This window comes from Lampetra planeri, chromosome 32 (genome assembly GCF_965212315.1).
Source record: "Lampetra planeri chromosome 32, kcLamPlan1.2.h2, whole genome shotgun sequence".
Taxonomy (NCBI): domain Eukaryota; kingdom Metazoa; phylum Chordata; class Hyperoartia; order Petromyzontiformes; family Petromyzontidae; genus Lampetra; species Lampetra planeri.
This window is the reverse complement of record NC_136138.1, coordinates 10895338-10920431: the sequence shown is the minus strand read 5'-3', so window position 1 is coordinate 10920431 and position 25094 is coordinate 10895338. Positions and strand designations below refer to the sequence as shown.

The 25094-nt window shown below is 47.4% G+C and overlaps 1 protein-coding gene across 1 annotated transcript; it reads left to right on the top strand.

Moving 5' to 3' along the window:
- Positions 1-1964: 1964 nt before the first annotated feature.
- Positions 1965-24166, top strand: LOC144729467 (twinfilin-1-like). The gene is made up of 9 exons (XM_078609783.1): positions 1965-2130; positions 13008-13085; positions 16687-16865; positions 17404-17499; positions 18386-18490; positions 19031-19156; positions 19936-20086; positions 22265-22386; positions 23474-24166. The coding sequence occupies exons 1-9, from the start codon at positions 2106-2108 to the stop codon at positions 23642-23644; spliced, it is 1053 nt and encodes a 350-aa protein (XP_078465909.1). The 5' UTR covers positions 1965-2105; the 3' UTR covers positions 23645-24166.
- Positions 24167-25094: the final 928 nt, after the last annotated feature.

Below are 25094 nucleotides of genomic sequence, written 5' to 3'. Positions count from 1 at the left end.
TAAATGGCCTTCATACAGAAAACCCCTAAACATCACAAATATTTAAATTAATTTTAGATTAGTGTTTCTGCATATATTGCATTGTTTTGCTGTGTAAAATTTAAAACGAAATTTTTAAAAATTAATTTGCTTCTAAACCATGGGGAAACGTTCAGTGGCCCCAAATAATAATGATTAAATACAGCCTTGGTCAAATCACTGCTGGATGAAGGCCTTCCAGCGACGTGTGAGTCATTCGAGTTGTCTGCACCACGTTTGTCAGTGTGGGTTGGTGAAGGGAGGGGGCAGGACCGGTTCGGATGTCGCTCGCTGCTGTTGTCAGCCATGATCGGGAATCAAGCTCAGTTCGCCGGATTCACAATTCAGTGTGCGGGACTGCTGCTTCAGCGCCCCACCACAGACATTCAAATGCTCGGGTAAATATCTTAATGCTCTTAGGTTTTTTTTCGGTAAAGTCATGTAGGTAAAAAAATAAAAAAAAATTATAAATAATAATCATCATAATAATTATTTGTATCTTCTTTAATTTATGTTATTTTATTATTTATTTTTATTTTTTACCTACGTGACTTTACCGAAAAAACTTAAGAGAGTATGACATCCTTGCAGTCACGAAAGCTTCAAATCTAGAATTAATATCTTAATAGTGGCAAAAGTATAACTAAAATTGTTTCATGTTGTGCCTATTCAGTGTGAAACCTTTATCCAAGGATCCAGTCGATGAGCGGGGTTGTTCCCCCCCCCCTTCCCTCCATCATGAAGCGAAATGTGAAGGGAGTGTTGCGTGTGGGCGCTGTGGCTCAAGGCAAACAAACGCCCCGAGCAACAGGAGGGGCACAGCCGTCCAAAGTCCGGGCCCTTACAATGGCCCAGCGGGGCAGGCCACCCTGTGTGGACCGGGGGGGGGGGGCACGCAAATCCTTGAGTCTCCTCTCACTCCACTGCTTTTTGAGACATTTTTGCTGCCCTTCGCTGCGAGGATTTTTTTTCTTTCTTTCTTTCTCTTTCCCTCGCGACCAAACGCGCACAGCAAAATCGATCGTCCATTGCGGCACTTGGTCGATTGTAGGCGACTTGTAGGCAAGCTCGGTGTTTAAATGCGACTGTTCTACGGGTGAGTTGGTAACACGCCTCTGCGTTGGCAGTGGAGCGCAAGCACAGGGTAACCCCCCACCGACAAAAAAACCTCAGCACATGCATCAATGCACACTGCCGAGAAAGGGTAGATTAAAGAGAGACGTTTTTGGGCCATGGCCCTTCACGTCACATCGAGAGACTCTGCCTCTCTCTGGGTGCTGTGAAGAAGGGCCATTACCCGAAACGTCGACTGTTATGTATTGATTACGGCCACAGTATTATTGACGATTTTGTTGAGTTTTTGTTTTACTACGGACACGTTTCCTTCTCCGGCGCTGTGGTATATATCAGCCGCATTCTGTCGGTGGCATCGCTTGCGAGCGTTGCCGATTGTGTGCCCGCTTGCCAGGGTCATGGTGACAAGAATCGTCATTAATAATGTCCACGTGTCAGATTTTCCTCCTCAATTCTGCAGTGCTCACGAGTCGCATTAGAGATGACGAGCAAATGAGGCCACGCTGCCACGGGGCAATATTTGGAACGTGAGCGCTGATGATACACGTGCTCGATCCTGCAGGCGCGTAACGCTCTGCACACATGCCTAACGTTAACTTAAACCAAGTTTGGTCTCTGGCACATCAATAATTAACGCGTTCATATACTTTTACGGCACGTCAATAATGCATGGTGTGTGTGGGGGGGGGGGTCGCGACGACGAGTAGTCATGCCGACCGGCTGACCCCCCCCCCCCCCAAAAATAAAAAGGGGGGCCCCATTTCCTTCATTTCTTAACGCCGGTGCCACGTGTGGCGAGGTTTGCAATGTGCAGAGAGCGAGAGAGAGAGGCGGGTGAGGGCTTTAGGAAGTGACGTGAGGTGGTTAGAGACAGGTCTGTGTGTGTGTGCGTCTGTGTGTGTGTGGCTCAGAGAGAGAGAGAGGAGGAGGTTGAAACCATCGCAGAAGCCAGGTGTCACCTGGACTTGCATTTAGGTGGATTTTGTTTTGATTCGGCGTTTTTTGTTGTTGCTATGTCTCATCAAACGGGTATTCAAGGTAAGTGCTGTGTGTGCGCTCATGTGTGTGTGGTGCTCGCTAACAGCACTTGCACCAACATTCTGTTAAGGCTATATGGGGAATCTTTGTCTTTGTGTGTGCTTAAAGTGGTTTATTCATTTCAGGAAAAGAAAATAAATCTTAAGAGAATAGGTAACGTCTGGACTGAACACTGTCAATGCAATCAATAGGTATTATCACATATTTGTGTTGCGTGCGATAGCTTAAGATTTCAGAAAAATCCTGAGATAGTTCACATAATAACGTTCAAACATAATGACCGAATAAAGGGGACGTCGTGTGGTTATTGTCTGACCGTGTAAGTGAGCACACCGACCAGTGGACGAGTGTGGCTCGCTTTCACATCACGTTTCCTTTTCTCACGCGAGGGGTTTATTATTTCGCCCTCCCAGAACGACTCTTATTTTACTGCAGCCAGATTTTGTTAAGTTACTTTGGCTTTTCTACTCTGTGTGTGTGTCTCTGCTCAAAGTCGTCACTTTGTAATGAGTTCCCAACTTGCCGGGCAAACGTGCTGGAGCACAACGTGAGAATAACGACAAAGGGACATTTTAGATTTGTTAAATACTTACCTCTTCGTCATTACCATCATCATCATTAGCAGCAGCATCCATGGTTCATCCACTGCTGGATGAAAGCCTAAGCACGCCCTCGCCATCCCCTGCAATGTAACAATCCACGCAGCACCTGCACACGAGCTGATTTCATTGCTCCATCTCCCTGGCAGACGTCTAGTCAGACACGTTCCAATCCTTGGGACACCATTTTTGTCACTATTCACGGTTAGCCAAAGAATGACATACAGATTACTGCTCAAGCTAAATTTGGTGTCTGAAATATTTTTTGGAATCACCCCAAAGTTAAAATGCCAGAGTGGTTGCATACTCAGACGAGCATGAATGATGCTCATTTGCGTTAACGTCCCTAAGACTGGTGGAAATGCCACGCGCCTACGGCAGGGAGAAATGAACACGATACAATCATCGATAAATCCTGAGCTACGTTTGTACTTTATTTAAAAATTACTCGTGTTCAAATTAGACGGAAGGTCAAGCATTTAACACGTTGCTGTATTCATAACAGAAATGTTGGCTATTGTTAATATTGTTTTCCTTAGTTATGGTATTGTTAGTTTAGCGGTAATTAAAGTAAAACTACTAAATTACTTTTCAAGATCCTTCTAGTCATGCGACATGTTGCGACCTTCCTTGACACGGAACAATACCTTCGTATTTTATTCGATATTCATAATTATTTGTGAAAAGTCCAAAGAGTAATATTTAGATGTGCTAACTTAAATTTAAATGTAAGTGTGTGTGTGTGTATGCTAGCCTATTACTTTGTTGTGCGCGTTGTAAATACAATGCATGTTTTTACTAAATACTCGTGAGTTTTATTGGTGATTTTTATTTTCTCGCCGTATGCTTGTAGCTGTTAAACTAAAAATATACTGTAGCCGGCGTATTGTGTGTAGCCGTGTATTGTTTAAACAGTGCAGTTTCTGTGGCCACTGTTTACAATAAAGTGTAGATCTCAATAGACGTATGTTTATAAAGTCTAAGGTGTGGCATGTAATATTATACCTTTTAACAAAAGAAGCATCCATCATTACGCCGCCTATACTATCTACTTATCCTCTTTCAAAGAAGGAAACGCATATCTAATTTCGTGCCGGGATACACTGTTAGTCAACAGGTGATGTGTATTATGTTCAAAGGTGAAAAGTCAGTGTGAATCAGCTGAAGCAAACGACACTAGTAAAAACTAAAAAAAAAATTTGATCCAGATCAGACCCACTGAGCTCTATAGTTTTTTTTTCATAAGCGACCTGGCCACAATTAATAGCCAAATAAAGCGGCTTGCATGTAGAAATTTATTGCAGCCAAATACGTAACTCTAAACGCGTGTTTCTAGCTCAGTCCTCTGCATGGATGGCCTCTGTTGACTTCTCGTTTGAACACGGTTTTGTCATTTCCCCACAATGTTATCCCGATGGTGATATCAGTGTCATGAGACTGAGTATCCATGTGGACCTCTCGCAAAGCGGTGAGACCATGTGTGTTAGAGAATGGACTCACTGAAGCCGATATCACAGAACTACCGCTGAGAATCGTTCAAGTGACTTTTGTTCCATACATAAAGGGCCCAGGACTTTAAAATCATCTCTGGCGTCTGCGAGTAATGTTCATCGCATGACAGTCAAACTGATTTTTACTTCTCAAAGCTGCAATTTAGCTAAACAATGCACGGGACCAAAGTTAACGTCATTTTTTTTTGCCTAATCATTGGTGACCGGCTGAGACCATGAACTTACTGCACTCGAGAACATGGTTTAATCACAGACGGCTGCCTGGATTCGAACCCAGGCTCTTAGCAGTCGGCGCTCAACGTTCTAAGCATCTGAGCCACTCGGCCACCTCCAGGCTGGGATAATTGTATCCAACCAGGGATGGATTATGTGCCGAAGTTGACTCCCCAAATTGCGATTTGAATTCGTAGCCTTCTGATTGAGAGTCAAGGATTCTAATCTCGGTGCCACCTGGCCGGACAAACTGGCACTCTTCATACGACTGTGGAATTTCCACCAGAGCCACGAACTCATGCTACTCTTTTGAAAATTACACTTGTAGCTGACCTGGGACGTGTTGTTGTTGTTGTTATATAGCACGCTTGCTGTATGTGGGAGAGCGATATCTGCGGCACGCACACTCGAATTGTTGGTGCGAAGGTCGAACTGAAGACCTCGCGAGCTGTAAAGAAGGCCGGGAACGCACCATAGATGCAACCTTGTGAACAGGCCCGCACTAAAAAGAGAGATGAACGCTATTTGAAAGCTTTCGAAGACCTAAGAGGTTCGTGCGACGTTTAGTAACGGTTGATTATTGTGAATTAATGATCGTTTTTAAGTTTACGGCTTGATCCTCATTTAGGCAAAATGAAATCCGCGGTGCTCCGTAAGCACAGCGACAACAAAAATAAAAACCTCAACAATGCAGAGAACAAGTACGGGGTCTGGAAGGAATATTGAGCAACTAATAAACACGGGTATTTGACGGCCGTAAATACAAAAAAAACTGTGCATTGAAATTACACAACGTTTGAAGTGATGCAGTACAGTCCCAAGGGATGCTGCTGTGGTGTAATGATTTAAGTTCGCACGCTGGACTTTAGCGCGGTGAGATTTAGGGGTCGTCGGTTCAATTCGATCTCCCCGTGCGAGACGTATAAAAACAAAATTCCAAGTTTCTAAATATTCCACCGTCTTTACCAGCCAGCCACAACCTCAGCCAGCCGATTGGCACAGAATAAAATTGTGCAGAGCACTGGTGAAGACTAGGGTGGCATATGACCAAAATCTTTTAGAGTCTAACGCAGGCACTCTGCATCGGGTGCTCACTTTAGGCTGAGTAAACCTAGGGGAGAGTGGTGGCAGTGGTAACACAGTGCGCTATGAACCTCTGAGTCCTGAATTTGATTCTGAGCCACAGCTGACACCAGTGGCGATGGACACCTGAACCTCTCCCCCACACTCCCCTTTCACCAACTTGCGCTGACCAGCGTGAAGTCAACAACCAGTGAGGTATGGTGAAGTATGGTCAATCAAGCCCCGTGACCAACACAATGTTGGGAGTCCTTCCTAGGGACGACTGGGTGAAGATTACGCACCAAGGGGCGCTGGTATCATCGCAACGGCTTGAATGACACAAAGACAAAGGATCCCCATATAGACTTACAGACTGTTGGGGCAAGTGCAGTTAGCGAGCACCTATGAAGACTGGCACGGCGCTTGAGGAGGTGGTGTGCGCAGAACGACTCCAAGCTGCCTTTGTCTTCCCACTGGTGACGTTTACACGTCGTACCAGATAGTCAATTACGGCCGAGTTGACCTAGGGGAGGCCCAGAACGGGTTTATATATTATTATTATTCGCCACTGACGTTAACCATTGGCAGGAGTCCATCTCAGGTCGCCGGTTCTGTAGTGCAGCGCGCGAACCGCCGGGTGACCGCTCCTCACTCTAAACACACAGAACGCGTATAGAGGCATACATTCAACGTGCTGTGTGTTTTATCCAACATCAACAGACCCTAAAAATATCAATCCACGGACAACGTCAAACACCCGGCTTGGCACGATGCCGCACCCATGTGTTTTGAAAGAGTTTATTTTCACGGATCCCAGCTCCCGTCTGGCTGACATCTCCTATCGCAGACCTCTCTCCTGCCGCGGACTTTCACATTCGCCAAATGCCAAACGCCACAGCGCCGTAAACACAGGGCAAAGGTTTTAACCGGTGCATTTTACTGGACAAGAAGATCATTATGACCGTTTGCCACGAAGCCCTGTGCAACTTACGGTCTCTGTGTGCACTGGACAAACCCTTTTGTCGATTCACTGCTGCAGAACGAGGGCCTCAATTTTGCTGTGCAGGTGTTGGCCATTATTTGACCATACTTCACCACGCTGGTCAGTGCACGTTGATGAAGGTGGGAATAGAAAAAAACACATCTTGAGGCTCAGTGTGGCTTCTTCCTTGGATGTACCGTAAAGGACATTATTATTCATCAGCAATTACTGTGGCTCATTTCAACTTTTTGATTTGGGCTGTGATACTGACACCCACCAATGCTCCTCTTAAGAATGATGTCACAGAATCTTCGATGGTCACTTTTGCAACAGAACAGACAGGAATTCTACAGAATTTACCAAGTGGCTGTATTGGTGAGAATGAAACCAATCAACTCCGACAACTGGCTAAGCCTCGGACATTGGAATCATTCGCAATCCCCATCATTAGTGAACCGTGTAATTCACCTCCCGTGCAGTGTGATTCTAAATGTCAACAGAAGGTGGACAGAGTTTCCTCTGGGTTACCGGTATATACGGCATGTGGACATCAGTTGATCATCATCCAATGTCACGAAAGCTGCGTTTGAAATGTGCTGAGAATTAAATTTTGGCCGTCTGCCTGCAAGTCTACCAGTCTGTGTGTCTGCTTGCCAGTCTGCCTGCTCTGCATGCATGTCTATCTCTGTCTGTCTGCCTGTCTCTCCCGAGCAATGATTTATTAAACAACAGTACCATGGTCACACAACACTAAGAATTTCAATGTGTTCGTTGCTTCTGTTTCTCTCGCGATATGTACATGACACGGTCACAGATTTGTATCGCACAACTGCATTTATACTCGCACGGTCATTATAACAAGTTGAGAGGATAAATATATAGCAGCAGCAGCAACTGCAGCAACTGCAGCAGCAGCAACTGCAGCAGCAGCAACTGCAGCAGCAGCAACTGCAGCAGCAGCAACTGCAGCTCCCTTTGATGCTGTTAATCCTGCATAATGCACATGCATATGTAGTACTAATCACATTCCTGCATTTTCCATAAATATGCTAAATTCCTCTTGATATGCAAATTCATTTGTCAAGGCGCCCAGCTTATATATATGCTCCAAGCTCGTGTGCTGTTTCATTCAGACTCTGTCGCCTCGACGGACCTGGTTTTCACCTGAGGACGGCTGCTTGCGTTGTGGCCGAAACGTCGTGAGAATTATTTTATTTGTTTTATTTTTATTATTTTATTACTTCCCTTCTACGTGACTTTACCGAAAGAACCAAGAAGAAGATATCGGGTATAGTCTGAGGCTGGACCGGGGCTTGTTTACGAGACATCGGATTGGGCATCTACATTACTCAACGGGTGGGAACAGCGCGGTAATCGCGTGCCCTCCGCAATGGAGCGCTGTGTGTGTGTGTGTAACTACAGCATTGTGCAGTGGCACAATAAGAAACATAACTTCGCTTTAAAAAAAATACTCTAAACGCGTGTTGATTCTAAACGTGTAGGGAAAAATCAGAGAACCCGGAGAAAAATCCACACGACCACCACGGGGAGAACATGCAAACTCTAAATATACAGCAAGCGTCAGGGTCAGGATCGAACCCACGACCTCTTGCACACCAGGCGAGGGCGTTAACATCTCCTAGCCACCGTGGCGTGATGCAGTCACAGGCAGGCAGTGACACAATGAACTTCACTCATTACTCAATTGGGACTATGCATAAACAACCATTGCCCACTACTGGCAGACTAATGCCCCAGCTCAATTTTGAAACTGAGACGACTCTTGATATCTCGACTGGTTAAACAAAACAAACCGTGAAACTCATCGATTCCGCCACACACGTTGATGACTCATTTGTACCGGGTGGTCTGTGCGTCCAATCACCACACAGCAGGTCAACACATTTCTCATGTTGCTTTTTTCCTGCTCAGTGACTTTGAAATTCTCTCCCATCGTCTCTTTCCCCAAGCTGACAATAACGTTGCTCAATTAAAAAAAAGTGGTAAACTCTTAACTATTACAACTCCGATCGTGCTGTTGATCGCTAACCACTTGCTCTTTTGAGCCTTTGATGTCCTGTGCTCAGCAAACATGTTTATATACAAAAAGGGACAGTTACAAAATAAGGAAACACAGAGAGAAGCTCCGAACACGTGGAGTGAAACGTCAGGCATCGCGCCGAACGACACGCGGTAGACATCACAGAGTTCCGACGAACTTCAGTCGGACAGAGATCTGATTCACCAACACCGACACCTTCAAAGAGTATTTAGGACTCTCCTTCTGGAAACCTCAGTAGTTTCACAGATAGCCAACCACGTGGGCGAATTGTCGAGATCTGCCTGTCCTCCCCGTGGCAGTATAAACAGCTTTATATTATAAAAAAAACATAATAATTAACCCGTTATCTTCCTGTGCTACACTCGCTCCATTGTGCGCAGTGTTGTTCTGCACACTTTACCATCGGTACAAAGTGGTTTCACTGTTGACATTGTTGGGAAATGGTGTTGTTTGTCTGTAATCGAGCACTTTTGGAGGCGCAGGGTTGATAGTGGCACAGTGATTGTCATGTGTACAAGCTGCGCGCCATGTAACTCTCAATGGCCACTTACCTGTTTAAACGAAGGATGGCCAAACGGTGAATCAAATCGGTGTGCTTGAGGTCTGAACGTTCAGTTAAGCTCATTTATTAGGTGTAGCCCTGTGAGCCATGCGGCTCTTGACTCGGGTGCAACCGCAACAAACAAAAACATGAACGAAGAACATCTTAAAGTGACTACACGCAACAGAAAAATCCAGGAAAAAACAGCAAAAGTCTTCCAAAAAAGCCCACCGTATATCAATGCTGTGTGCAAAAATCCCAGTGGGATGCAAGTCAAACAATAACAACCATAAGACAATTTAGATTAAAGTTATCAGGCTAACTCTGTACTTCAACAAACAAACATGGCTTAACCATACGTTTTCGAAATCACCAAAATAAAGCTATAAAAACAATGTAACAGTGATCATAGGAACTGTGATTCAAATGTAACAATAAACGATATACATAACATGCACGAAGCAAGGATGTTAAAGTTTGTTAAAATAACTCAATTTAGAAATGAAAGGACATGTTTTGCAGCCTTCATGCTCGCCACCCTGCTGATAACTAAAGACGCCACGTATCTACGTAGTAGGTTGCCGATCGGGAACTGCAAGAGTTGAGTCTTCATGCCAGTGGAGGGATAGAGTATGTTTGTAACAAAGTAAGTGGCTGCGTATTAATTCATCACTCTGGCTCGTGGTGGATTTTGCCCAAGCCCGCTCCTTTGTATTGACCGTGAATACGATGTCTCAGAATTGTGTTTGTTTCCTGATCCACGTGATCTCCCTTCTCTCTCTCCCGTGTAATTGCAGGCATGCGCCTCTCCCTTGCTTCTCTGCGCTCTTTTTAGCTTTTGTTCCATTTCCCTTTGTGAGTGGTCACGTTTCTAAGCCCAGGTCATAGTTGGTAGTACACATGGAAAGAACTCTTTCCTCTTCGGCCACAACGGTGCGTGGCTGTTCGCCGTCAGGGAAACCTCACTGGGTGTTCCAAGACTCATCTCCAGGAGGCTACTGCATTAACGGGATGTTTGATCATTTATGTTTAAGAGATGTCTCGCATATGAGAGGGAACCGGAGTGCCCAAAGAGAAGACACATGCACACGATGGCACACTCAAAGGTCCGCACGGCTGGGTCGATGATCCCACTTGCTGTGCTGCCATCTCCCGGCGACCTCGCAGCCCGGCGAGTTTGGGAGTTTCACGAACTCTTGCCTCCCCCGGACGGTGCTTAAATAGATGAGCACCACCACACTAGGCGTGTAGTAGTAGTATCCATAATAGAGGTTTTTTTGCGTTAGATTGCGTAAATAAATTAATGTGTCGTTAAAACCCACCACCACCCGACACAACCAACTAGTAAGGGTTGTCACGTAAACAGAACGTGGCCAATTCGTCACTAGTACAGCACTAACCGGTGTGTTGGAGAGCCAAGCCACAACATTTACAATCTGAGTACGACGTTTCGCGATCTAACCCATGGATGATATTGGTCGCGAAAGCCTACGTGTTAAGCCAGTAGTAGCATTATTATCATCATATGATATTATTTCAGCCCTTTGTCAGTCCGCTGCTGGATGACGCTGGTCAATGTGGGTTGGTGAAGAAGGGCGCTCAGGATCGGTTCAGATATTGCTCACCGACTGATCTAAACCATGGCAGACGCTTTCCATCTTTTGCGGAATTCATCGCCTCTCATGGAGAGACCCCTTCCAGATTAGTGTAACGCGTGGGCGGCTTCCCCGACCAAAATCATCCAAAATACAGGGGCGGGGGGGGGGGGGTTTCTTCCAGGTCCTCACATTGTCCCACCAGCTGATCCGTTTCCCACCAGCGCTTTCCATTGCGCAATCACCTTCGTTATAATTCCAGCTGACCCTCTGAGGACGCGTATGCCACCTTCCTTCTAATCAGACTTCTTAGTCATTCCTGCTTGTGGCCATTCCCTCTGAGCACCTCTTCAATTGTCTTTGTATCACACCAGCTCCCTCTTTCCATGCTTCGGTAATATTTCTCGACCACGCTGCAGTGTTAATATCGAAGGTTGGTGAATCGTTTACGTGTGGTGCTTTGGGCACTGGCTTGTCAGCGGGGTTAATTTGTATGTGCACAGAAGACCTTGTTATTACAATCCACGCCGTGTGTTTACGTGAAGGATATTGCCGCTGGGATCGCTCCGTCACGAACCACCACTCAGATTTATCTCACCAGAGGTTATTCCTGAAACTGGCATCTGTACAGAATGAAGAGTGTCACTCGACAATATGAAAATATTTCAGGGATGGCAGCGAGAGCGACACATTTATTTGTTTATTCAGTACAATTCACGTTTAAACAGTCCCTTATTCAAACAAAGTCACACACACACACGTTCATTAATTTGCTTTATTACAAACCTTCACCGCTCTGTATTTGTCATACAATCTCACTCTCGCAATGGAAACTTGGACATGTGATATTTAATCAGCGATGTAAGCAAGTTAAATATAATTTGCCGCAGACAGATACATAATTTCGACGTTACATAATCAAAAACGCACAACTCGTGATTTGATAACCTGGGTTATACGATTTGCGCGTTTATAAATGTAGTGACTTCCCTACTCGAGGTAAACATTTTACTGACACGAGGATCGGAAGCATGGCTGTGAGTGAAATATGCATCTCAACATCAAGTTTGTACAAGCCCAGTCACGCAAATTGCGTGGAGACTAACTCGGGACGAATGTTTTCGATGCAAAGTTGTTGCTTGAAGCGGCATCAACAGCTGGATCTGTCAGACGGGCAGAAAATCAATCCCCGAAAAAAACATCAACAGCTGGAAAGTGTTTTTAGGCCAAAGCCAAAAATAAATCTCCAGAAGCACCACGTTAATTTCTGTGTAGACGTTTCCCAATTTTGGCAGATTCGTTTTTTATGATGAACTTTAATATTCTACATGCAATTGAATAGGCTACGAAACAGACAGAGGGTACACTTCCATCGTGGGATAGACACATTTTATTTAAGCTAAAGGATCATTCCTAAGGACTTTCTTTTCTTGCCCTGGATTACTACCGTCATTATTTACACGTAACGTATACACGACCAGCCTACGTACGTCATCGGAAAGTCACCGAGAGCTGCACCAGACACTCACAGAATCAACAAAGCCATTTCACGAGGCAGACTCCTTTTTCAGACTTGGAAACGCAGCCTCGAAAAGCAGTGAAACGCCAGGCTTCACGCCACACCGTCTGCTACTCACAATACTTACAATCACCCACATTCCATAACCGCTTGTGGATATTTCTGCTTAGACCTTGTCACAAGACCTTGTCGTCTGGCCTGCGGTCCGCACGGAGTGGGTTATATTTAGTCCATGATAGCATGCGCCTGAGCCGGCGATACATAAAGCGTCTTCAATCCGGCCGCCGTTATATATTTAGCCTGTTGTCCCAGTGTGGCTACGCAAACGCTGTCCCCCCTCGGCAGGCCACCCAGAGACCCCCGGCTGGAGACTTCCACGTCCACGCGCGCACAGAGAGCACCGCAGCTTAGGGGGCCCGTGCACACCTCAGCTTGGCAGGCGGACGACATCCGACTCGAACCAACGACGCGGCAGCTGGAGGCCCTGCGAGTGGCACGCGCTCCACCGTCGCGCGTCGTTTTTTTTGTTTGTTGCTGCGTGTGGCTGCTTGTGCGACTCTTTTGACTGCGACGGGCAACCTCCAAGTTCGTGGCTTCTCAGCGGAGGGTGTCTGAGCCCGGCTGAGCCCCAGCCAGGGCCTCTATATCTCCCCCACCGCCTCCCCACCAACACCACCTCCGATTAGCACGGTTGGCTTGGTACGGTGCGAAAGAAATTCAACGTACGTGAGGTGGGTCTGCTCGCTGCGAGGTTCGTCTAACGCGGCTGGCGGCATGTATCTGGTGCTCGTAGCGTCCACGGAGCTCAAGGAGGTGTTCTCCAAGGCGCGTGATGGAGAGATTCGCCTCATCAAGGTCTCCATCAAGGATGGTGAGGGCACAGCGCACCGTGGCACACCGCAGCAGCTTCTGTTGAAAGCCGCGACAAAAGTGATGTTTCCCAAGCGTGGTACAGATGTCTTGTGACTCCGCATTTAATTATCCAAATCTTCATTGACTTTTTTAAAGTAATGCTTATTTCCAACAGAAATGATTGTGCAACGGAAAAAAAATGCGAGGGGTCAATTAATTTGGGGTCACGAGACATCTGGACCACCGTGTAGATGACGAGCGCTTTGGTCCATCCTATTGTTGGATGAGGGCTTCTCCACGCCACGTGAGTTTGAAACATCACCACGCTGATTTCGCGCAGGGTTGTAAAAACGGGGACTCATAAATGTGGGAGCATAGAAGTATGGCGCAACAATTGATATTGTTGCCCAGCTGTCTGCTCCTCACCACGGGAGTGGAGGAGCTACGACATTGTCGAGAGAGTGGGTGTCTCCCCATACTCATTTGTGCCTTGGGCTCTGCTCAACTCCATTGGTGGTCCTCCTGGCCCGGGGGTCGGCAACCTGCGGCTCTTTAAGGACCGCTTCCTGAATATATTGATGAAAGACCACCGTCACGTATTCACCGTGTGCATTGCGGCCCTCGAAACATTGAGTTTGTTCCTGAATTCTAAGGGAAAAGTGGCTCTTCTTGCTATGTTGGTTGCCGAACCCTGTCCTGGCCAGCCGTGGGAATTCCGTACTTATATGGTGGGGACATGTCTCACCATGGGACAGAATTTAATTCTGCTCGTATTTGCTTTAACCCATAAAGTAATTAAGGTCTCCCGGTCGTAGAGCACAAAGCAAACCATTAAGTTGCTAAGTGTTTTTAACAGCCTGAAACAGTGGCAGTTCGTTCACATGTGAGCTGAATTAATGGTCTCACGCGGGTGATCTAAGGCACTGTTTTATAACAACCCGGGCACAAGGTGTAACCAGAGGGTCAAGTCTTATTGCGTCGTCCGTGTTGACGCAGCCTTCACACAATTGCCGGGATTTTCAAAGAAGAGAAAACGTTGCTACTTGATCACCGCGTTCCACCGATATGTGAAGAACAAAATAAACAAGCGGACAATAGCTCTACAATACAACTGAAAATAACTGGGACCCCCATAACGTGAAGGGCGGGCCCTTACCTGTAAGAGTGGAAGTTCACCAGCGTTGATTCAAGCAGGCCTGCCCCTGCCGACGAGGTATTGTGTCAAACCGAGTGCAGAGTTTGCTTTTTTCGAAACAACGGTGATGAAATTGTGCACTCCCAGAAGGCCGTGCGGCTGGTGGGTTGTGTAAGAAGTATAAATATACATATATTGAACTCTTGACTTTTGGATCGTGAGTTGCGAGACCTCTAACCGCGAGCACTACTCAGCTGGACTTTGATAGAAGTGCAGCAGAATCCATGCCCGTAGAGAAACACAGCAATGTTATCGGTTTACTCTCCTACACACCGGTGTGCTGAGCTGGTAATCAATTGCATGTTTTGTTTACGTGACAAACCTTACTAATTGGCCGTGTCGGGTGGTGTTATGTTTAACGACACATTTATATTTACGCGATCTAACCCAACAACAAACACAGCAGATGGAATGTTAATTCAATCACTTTGTGCCAGATAAATTACATCTGGTCAGCATTTCGCTCAATAAATAAGCTATAATTCAAATGTGAAAGCTATTCTGCGCAAAGGTGTTAATCACTCGTTGCTATAGCCCAAATGACGGCTAATCTAAAATACGTTCACAGTCACACAATTATTGTAAACAACAATTAAGATGCTTTGGTGACAAAATCCACTCGAGGCAGCCCCCGAGGACATTTTGCGTCTGCAGTAGCTGCAGCCGACAGATGCGAGCCAATGCGGACTGCTGCCAAAGCCGTCGTGCCCAGACTCTGCGACCAGGAGAGGAGAGGTGGCGGATTTAGAGTGTGAACCAGTGGTGATGCCATACACTTGAGCTGTCTGCTAGTGGCATCTGTGGCCACTCGTTTAACAAAAGCCTTGACGTCTGGGAGGACTGAATTCGAATGCGCTCCGGTGGAATACGATCATTATTGTTGATTATTTCCAGTAGTCAATGTACGTCCTCTCTAAAATAACGATTAACGGTGCTCACTCTAATTGGTTGTCCTCAATCAGTGATGGAAATTCCACACTCCCAAGGCAGCGCCATTGCACACATAGGACAACCGCTATTTACTTGTTACAAAGTGGTACATAATTGTGTGGACTGTAGACAGATAATGAGTGACCCCCCCCCCCCATAACACTGACCAGGACTTGAACTCGGTTATGGGAATGTCGTCGTCACGTACAAATCGAGTACTCATGTGGAAAACAAACCCACGTCGTTAATTAAAACATTCACGAGCAGTATCGCAGGCGCTTGGCTTCAGCTGATCGGCTCTCGGCGTGCCTTGCGTGACTGACTGCGTCTAATTTAGACCGTTAGGTAATGGACTGGCGAGTCGCACGGCCCGGCAGAGTGACCGTCAACAAACACCGAGTCGCTTAGCGACAACGAAAGTCGCTCGCGCATTCGGTGAGCCCCGCTCACTTCATGGCTTCGCCGGCAGTGCAGCTTTATCAAGGGGTCACCACAACCCACCACTTTGTTCTCTACCCTGCAAGTACGACACCACAGGTGGGGGAACTCGGTCCTAGAGAGCTCTTCGATCCTGCAAGCGTTCATGAAAGCTCAACACATTCGCCAATGATTCCCATTACCTGATTCGTCACCTGTTATACAGTACATTTATTCCTTTTGAGTTTTAGTTTTTTTGTGCTTGCGAAGCACTGTCAATTCAGTAGATACTCACTTCATCACTACATGATGCAAATAGCACAATTGAGACATGAATGGTAATGAAACACAATAAGATACTGTAGCGTTAAAATAAAATATACGCTTTTGAATCATTCCATTGGTAACCTACATAACTTAATTTCAGACCAGGAATGCGTATTTATATCTGGATTTTGGAATGTTTTGTGGACTGTATATTATGTTTATGTCCTTGGACAATAAATGATAATTAACATTTTTAAACACTTGGTTTCAGCCATTGACGGAGCCATGGAAAGAGCAGGTGGACAGACAGATGTACTTAATATTACATACAATTAATGATGATTTACTTATTCATCCAGGAAAGCCACATTGACTCATCCAACTCTTTTACTTTGCGCTTTTATAATAGAAGATGTTGTGAGCCAAATAATGATGAGTTGTGTTCATACAAAGCGGTGGGAGGAAACCGGAGCTCCCAGAGAAAACCCACACGCGCAAGGGGACAACGCTCTATCCCCGTACCGACGGAAACAGATGCCGATAAGTCCACTTGCTCTACCGCCTTCTCCTGGCGAGCCAGGGTATGGCACCTTCTCGATGCCCACGGGTAGAAGGGAGTTTCACAACGACATCTGTGCGACGATCCGCCAACCCTCGCTGCTACCTAAGCAGCGCTGGGTTAGAGACCGCGTGCAGCAGCAGAGCCACCGCCGCCCGGCTCAGATGAACGGGGACGAACGGAGGGATGGGTGGCTCTGCACGAACGAAACGCATCTAACTATCGTGTGCGCCGACTGCTTCCGCTTCGCAGAGAAGCTGGTGCTTGCTGCCCAGCGGCGGCCGGGGGGCCCGTGGGAGCGCGACTATGATGCGCTGATGTTGCCCTTGCTGGAGGACAAACAGCCGACGTACATCCTGCTCCGGCTCGACTCGCGTAACGCCCAGGGCTACGAGTGGCTCTTCATCTCCTGGTCGCCCGACCTCTCGCCGGTGATAACCCTACCCAGCAGCAGCAGCACCGCCACCGCCACCAGCGCCACCATTGGCGTTAGACTGGGCCAGTTACACATTTCTTATCGCACAAGGCTATCACGAAGGCACGATATTTCTCAGAGGGGTATAGTCTGCTATTAGGGGTGCTATGTTGCTGTGTGATTTGACCCGATTGAGTAATTTTTTTTTATTTGCACTATGGTGCCAGTTCACGTAGCCGACTGATTTTTTTAATAACGTCATGGGATGTTCAATATCCATGGTTATGCAAAACGCCACATATTTTATGGAAAATACACCTGCAATAGTAAGCAGGGCAGCCTGGTCTCATACCACAAACCTCTACAATATGCAGCAAAACGCGCGACCACTAGCCCGTGTCACCACCAGTGACAGACGTTACAGAGTCTATAACAGCTTTTTTGTTTAACATCGAAGGCCCCGTGACAAAATTCGCGACTGCTGGCCATTGTGTTCCAGTGTCTTGACCCGGTCGAGTTTAAATGCGAACTTTGCTGTCACCCATGGTCTTCAGGTGAGACAGAAGATGCTCTACGCTGCAACCAGAGCCACGGTGAAGAATGAGTTTGGTGGAGGCCACATCAAGGAGGAGATGTTTGGGACAGCCCTGGTGAGATACACCTCACGCCAACACAAGGATTTCACTCCGGTGTCCTTTGTGACATTTCAGAAGTTGGTTCTTGGCTCTCTCCGGTGTGGTTTCGGTTTGTACCGCGTGTTGTTCAGCACGATGGTTTGTCGAACAATGCAAAGTACAACCCGAAAACACACACCACCACTATATACAGCACGACCGCAAAAACCTATGCGGTTAGTAGTGTTTCTTGTATTGTCGTTATGGTGCATGTAGCGGCCTCTAGTGGATGCAGGAGTCACGTGAAGCTGTTACATGCAGCACGTACAAGTACAGAGTCATTAATTCTCACGTGCATCATTCTACGCGTACATTTTTAGCCTCAGAATCGCTCCTAGTAGGTTTAATGAGGTTAAAGAGCAATTTCCTACTCCGTGGAGCCTGCTGTGTGTTGTACTTTTCTGTTTAAAGCCAGTGGCAATGGCGAAGGCGGTGTTTTTATTTTTGTTTTTGAACCACCACCACTGGCACAGTCTCTTCACTTTTAACTCAGTTCCTGGTGAAGCAACTCTGTGCCACTCTGTACAAATCACCCCGGGCTTGATACCCGACCTGGGCGAGTGGGCGTCTGTCTGTGTGTGTGTAGTGTGGGTTCGATTCCCGCTCAAGGTCAACACCAGTGATGATTATCTGAACCGATCCTCGGCTGCCTCTAGGCCGCCTCAATTTCAAACGACTACCCGGTGCGGTGTGTAGTAAACATCGCCACTGGGGAGATAAAGGCGGCCGGGCGTTGTGCTGGCCAGCCACCCCGTCATGTGCCGTGCCGGCTTTCATAGGTGCTACTCGCTAACAGCACTTGCCCCAGCAGTCTGTTAAGGCTAAACGGGGGATCTTTGTCTGTGTGTGTGTCTGTGTGCAGGACGACGTGTCCTACAACGGCTACAACAGACATCTACTCGCTCGCTCCGCGCCAGCTCCTCTTACGGCAGCGGAAGAGGAGCTGCAGCGGATAAAATTGAATGAGGTGGCGCTCCCCCCCCCCACCTCATAACATCATCGTCGGGGGTCTTGAGATGAAAAAAAAAAATTCTTTGGCTGCCCAGAAAAGATTCATTCAGTCTCAAGAATCATTGTTAGGATACTGGCTGTACCCAGACGCTGTGCAAAGCCGGTAACAGTGCCTGTGACCAAGTCATCCGGAATGCACTCAATGTCATCATATCTCAAAATCAAAGCAGGCCTGAGCTTGGATAGTGCTTGGATGGGCGACCATTGCGCATGGATGGAAGTCTATAGACCGGGTCGCTCCGTGGTAGAGGTGGCAGAAGGCAGTGCTGGACAATCCATTGTTGTACTGTTCGTCTATGATCCCAAGGATGTGAAATAGCCATCTCTCTGGGCCCTACGAGTTAACAGTCCACGTCGCACCGGCCACTCCCTCTCCAATTGAAAATGAAAATCTCCATGAATGGGGGGGAGGGGGGGGACTAATATCTAATTTTTGTTAAAGTGGTAAATGCGGCCACATTTCGCCGGAATTCAACAGCTCAAAAAAACCTTTCAGGTGAACACGGACATCAGCGTGGACAGCAAGCACCAGACGCTGCAAGGCGTGGCCTTCCCCATCGAGGAGAGGGCGTTGGAGGCGCTCTACCGGCTCAAGACTCGCAAGATCAACTACGTGCAGCTGGTGAGTACGGCGGTGACGGTCGGGGCAGCGTGGCTACGGAACGCTGGGGAGCACGGCGGCAGCAGATGTGAGCCTGAAGCAAGAGGGCGGCCTGCCGCGTGAGAGTAAAGTGATTAACTGTGGATATTTTTTCGATGGAAACCTGGGTAGTCATCAATAAAACGACACATTTAATATGTCGTTTCATGGACATTGCAAATCAACAATGCTAATTGTAAATATATTGTCCACAACGGGTTACCTGGATCTTTCTTCATTTCTCAAAACTACTTTTAGCTCTCAATTCAAGCAAGTGCTGTGACCGACAGAATCGCATACGGATGAATGACGTTTTCCATATGTACAGAATATTTTATTTTATCAGAAAATTTAATTAATCCTGGAGGAATCCGATGAGCTATGAAGCTATTTTTCACACATATCCAGTAGGGGCAGGTAAGAACGTTACAACAACAAACAGTACAAAAATACGAAAGTAATCCAAAGTAGAAGAAAGATAAACAAATCACCCAAACGCATACAAATCAAACTGAACCATCCCCATCCTACCAGGTGAAGCCCACTGAGATATTAACTTATTGTTCAAAAGCGGCCTGGCCACAAATGATATCTCAACAAAGCGGCTTGTCAATTGGACACTTATAGCAGCAGCAGAATTATCTAAATCAGTCTAAACACTCGCGTACGGAGGGAAATTAAATGATTAAATGGGAGAGCGTAGCCTCGGTCTCTGAGTGTGGACGCACCGATCCTCACGGCCGACCACCACCCTGTGCCAGAGCATCGACCTGAATCTGGAGACCATCAACCTGGAGCACACGGAGCGCACGACTGTGGACGAGCTCCCGTGCCGCATCCCGTCGGATGCGGCGCGCTACCACTTCTTCCTCTTCACGCACATGCACGAGGGGGAGCAGCTGCACTCCGTCGGTACGTGCTAGCACCACGACGCACCTGCCACTCGGCGTAGCTGGCTCGAGCCATCTGGGGGGAGTTCTAGAGAACCGCTATGGAGTTCATATTCTTAGGGGTTTTTTTCGGTAAAGTCACGTAGGTAAAAATTTTTAATTTAAATTAATAAAAGTTAAATTAAAATAAAATAAAAATCACGACGTTTCGGAGGCAACACAAGCTTCCGTCTTCAGGTGGAACCGTCACAGCACGATTGTTGTATCAAGTAAGAGGAGTTGTTATTGGCCTTCTCTTCCGTGCTCGTCAGGCGTCTTGGAATAAATGTGAGTGCCCACACTTTACCCACCAGATCCGACCTGTCAATTGAGGCGCAGCGGTGGTGAGATGTTATCTCCCTCGCCTGGTATGCCAGAGGTCGTGGGTTCGATCGTTGACCCTCACACCTGCTGGATATTTGGAGTTTGCAGTGTCTCTTTCCCCGTGGTCGTGTGGATTTTTCTCCGGATCCTCCTGTTTTTCCCTCCACATTTAGAATCAACATACGTTTAGAGTATTTGGCTGTGACTATACATTTCCACGTGGGCCTTACCTTGTAAAATAAAAAATAGATTGTAGTCTTTTTATCTCGGTGAACCCATTTACGCGGCTGGGTCGACAGAGGCTCGGGGTTAGGTGGGGGGGCAGGGGGGGTTAATAAACTTGCCCCATTGTTTCAACTGCCACGCCGGGAGATAGACTCAAACCGGTGACTTCTGGGTTGTGTGTGACTTGGAGACACCCGATAATTGGATTTTTACCCTTCTATCTGGCAACAAAACTGACACCTTTTTTTACAAGGAGTCATGTTTACATAGACCACAATACCTGCAGTCATAATGCAAACAAAAAACAGTGCACATTATCAGAGTTATGTTTTTTGTTTGCATTATGACTGCAGGTATTGTGGTCTATGTGAACATGACTACTTGTAAAAAAAGGTGTCAGTTTTGTTGCCAGATAGAAGGGTAAAAAAACAATTATCATATTTTTACTGGCAAATGAGGTTCCATTGGAGACACCCGTTAAAGTGAGCACTTTTCCGTGTCGCTCGATTGCGCCAAGGGGACACTGACTGAGCAGCCCTTGCCTGGACGGCCTGTGAGACGAATTGTGGTGTCTTGTGTGTGTGTGCGAGTGTGCCAGTGTTAGTGTTTATTGTCGCTGTTTGTAATCATGCTCAGACTGGTGACCATTAATGTTCAAACCAATTCTAACCCTTTCTGTAAACGATGACAAACTGAAAACAAAGAAGGGTAATTTCACACACGGAAGGTGCAATTGTGGCCATCGCACTTGTCTCTGGCTTGAGGACCACCCTTTTCACGCATTATTACCGTTCCGCTTACCCTTAGAGCTGTTTGTATACATGTGCAGCCTGTAGTCCAGCAGCTTCGAGCGTTTACGCATCCGTGCGATACATCAACCGTTGCCTCCAAAGTTCTGGATCTCAGGTGTGCACACACTCCCGCACGCCATCAGCCGCAGCAGTAGATTAGCGTGGTTGGTATGGGCCCCGGTGCAAGAGATTCAGAATCTTGATTCATGCTGGAGGAGGAATCCGATGAGCTGTGAAGCTCTTTTTCGCAGGTGTCCAGTAGGGGCACGGGGTAAGAAAAGTAACAACAACAAACAGTACATAAACACGATAGGAGTGCAAAGTATAGGAAAGGTTAACAAATCACACAAAAAGTGATGAAAGGGGGTGGCTCGAGATACATTTCATCTCATAGACCAGCACCTGGGCCCCTTCGTCTCATGTGCCCCCGTGCAGTTGCACCGCCTGCACACGCGGTAGGCAGCTACGTCGCCCATTACGGGTGTGCACGCATCACTGCATTCACGAAGTGGTGGGGTGCTTGCCAGAGGTCGCAACCGGGTACCCGATACCCGTACCCTACCCGATACCCGGCTACCCGTACCCGGCCGGGTACGGGTACCCGTTTGCGACCCTGGTGCGGCCGGGTACGGGTACGGGTAGGCCGTGAGTCACCGTTTGTCACTCATTTCGGGTAGGGTACGGGTAGGGAACGGGTACCCATTTGCGACCCTGGTGCGGCCGGGTACGGGTACGGGTAAGGAATCAAAACCCGTTTGCGACCTCTGGCGCTTGCTCGTTGAATGGTTGACATCGTCGTGGTGGCTGCCTCCACCCCACAGTGTTCATCTACTCCATGCCCGGGTACAAGTGCAGCATCAAGGAGCGCATGCTGTACTCCAGCTGCAAGAGTTCGCTGCTGGACGTCGCTGAGAAGAAGATCGGCCTGGACGTCGCCAAGAAGGCAAGCGGGTTCCCTCAGAGCCACACTCACGGCGGACACAGCCGCCTCCTGTCACACAGCCTCGATCATACAGCTGTCCCCTATCACACAGCCGCTCCCTCTCACGCAGCCTCCCCCTATCGTACAGCCGCCCTTGTCACAATGCCCCCGTCTGTCGCGCAGCATGCCCCTTTTACACAGTCACTCCCTCTCATACAGCTGCTCCCTCTGTCACACAGCCACCCTCTATGACACAGCTGCCCTCAATTGTAGCTGCCCCCTCTCCAATGGCTGCCCCCTCTCCATCCTCCTCTCACAGCTGCCCCCTACTCAGCTTCCCTCATTCTCATCGCCCCCCTCTCCTTTCCCACAGACAGCCGCTCTCACACCATCTCACATGTTTTGCACCTCCAATGAGCACAGTTGGCTGCGTACGATGCATACACATACAGCCATCTCCACCGGCCATGTGATATGGAAGTAAATAAGAATGCAAAACAAACAATATTAAACATCACACACCCATGGCTCTTACAGCCACCCTTTCACATCGTAACCCTCTTTGCAAGCACCACCTCTCAGCAACCCCACTCCCCCTCACCGTTATCCACCCCGCACAGCCATCCTCCCTTTTGAGCAGTCCCTTTACAGAACCGACCCCTCCTAAAATCACCCTCCTCCTCCTCATTGAGAGTCAATCTTAGCTGTGCTTCTCGCAGCTGTGTCCCCTCGATTATCCTCGGCGCAGTAATTCTCTCTCTCACGACGGCCATCTCGACGATGTCCCCACAGCTGCTGCTGCTGCCCTCCTCATCAGCGTCCCCGCAGCCACTGTAACCACCGCTCACCCCCTCTGTCACCCTCTTTACCGCTGACTCACCCCTCATAGCCGGCACTCCTCACAGCCGTTACCTCTCACCCACTCCCCTCTCAGGCACCCTTCCCGAACAGTCGTCCTTATAACAGCCACCATACCCTCACAGCGGATCTCCTTCAGATGTTAACTACCGCGCCTGGTGTACAAAGTGGTCGTGGGTTCGAACCTGACCCCTGCATATTCACCCCTTGACCTCTCCCTTTCTCCCTCCTTGTCCTCACCACGCTTCAGCTGGAGATTGACGACGGCGCGGAGCTGACGACTGAGTTCCTTTACGAAGAGGTCCACCCGAGGGAACTTGCCTACGCGCAGGCGTTTGCCAAGCCGCGTGGGCCTTCTGGCAAACGCGGACTCAGGCGCATCATCCGCAACTCGGGTCTGTCGCAGCTCTCCGACGAGTGAAGGACGTCAGTGGGCCGAGGGACGCGCTCGCGCCTGCAGCCGGCAGGACGGCGGGGGGGCATTGATGGGGGTCACGGGTCGTTGTGAGAAACGAACAGCAAAGGAAATGGGCCGTGGTGGTTTGGGCCAGATTTTTGTTTTGTTCTCTTTGTGGTGGGGGGCTGGGGGGGGAAAGGTTCATGGTTCAAGAGGCCCCTTGCTTGAGCTTCGTTGGTAGCAAAATGTGTCTGAGACGGCCCAATGAGCCACTTTTTTTCTGTCATGGTGGCAGAAACCATGCCCTATATGTCTGCTGTTTAGGAAAGGAACGGATCTCAGTAACAAAATTTGTTGAGAAAATACGAAAAAAAACTTTACTACAGATAGTGCTTGTACATGTATTGTCGCATACGAGTGTCGCGTTTGGAACATTTGTCGCGCGAGGGTATCTTTCTGCGTAGTTTTTTTTGTGTTGCATAAGGTAAAGTTAAATAACATCATTGAGAAAAAACACATTAGTTACTAATAAAGCCGCAGACTCATCGACCGTGAGAACTGAGAAAGGTTTATAAAAGCAAATCGGTGGTTTTAAAGCAGAAACGATGGTGTGAAAAGGCGTTTGTCATGCGGTGTAATGAGCGATGCTCTTAAGAGATTTGTGCGTGAATGCAAAGCAAAACATATATGGCACTATTTTTGTTGCTTGACCGAGAAGTGACTTTAACCACTAAGTGCTATCATTCCAATGTCTGTACACCTGCACAATGACTTGATTTAAATTGGGGGTGTTGATTTACAGCATTTTTTTTTACTGAAGCCAGCTGCATCAACATTTTCATCAAAATGTTGATATCCCAGTTTAAAATGCAACTCTAGAAAACAATAATACCACGCTACCTTATAATTGCATAATGATGGGTTCTTTTAACAGTGTGGCCTTCATACGTTATGTTATTGGACATTTTGTGTTAGCCAGTGCACCTTTGTTTCAGTTCTTGGGAGTTTTATTCAATATAGATCAAGCTGATGCCATGGTTAATTCGAGAGGGAGTTTGAGTGGTACTGTTTATATTTTACACTGAATTACACATTCAATATTATATTCTCATAATCTATCTTGTAGCTATATCTCAGCCTCATAACTCCGATGGACAATGATTGGAACACAAAACAGCGAGCAATGTCTGCCTGAACTGCTTTGGTTTCTAACACTGACAGTTGAACACAATGGGCAATCGGAAGTCTGAGTAACATGAAATGGCATCATCGCATTCCCATGTTTAAACGAACACTGGGCAGTGCTTATTTTCATCGTTGATCCTGAGCCAGTGGCAGAAATTCCACATTGCTATGGTGCAGCCTCAGTGGACGGTGCTTGTATTACCAAACTGCAGAGAAATTATGATGGTTATGATTGATGATGACGGTGATAATTGACGGATTGCGTTGACCCTGACCAGGATTTAAACTC

What these genes read in the sequence shown, in the direction of transcription:
- LOC144729467 (XM_078609783.1), top strand. Translation starts at nt 2,106, where the DNA reads ATGTCTCATCAAACGGGTATTCAAG. An exon ending in AGATGTTTGGGACAGCCCTG is followed by an intron (nt 17,500 to 18,385) that starts GTGAGATACACC and finishes GTCTGTGTGCAG; the next exon opens with GACGACGTGTCCTACAACGG. An exon ending in GCCTGGACGTCGCCAAGAAG is followed by an intron (nt 22,387 to 23,473) that starts GCAAGCGGGTTC and finishes ACCACGCTTCAG; the next exon opens with CTGGAGATTGACGACGGCGC.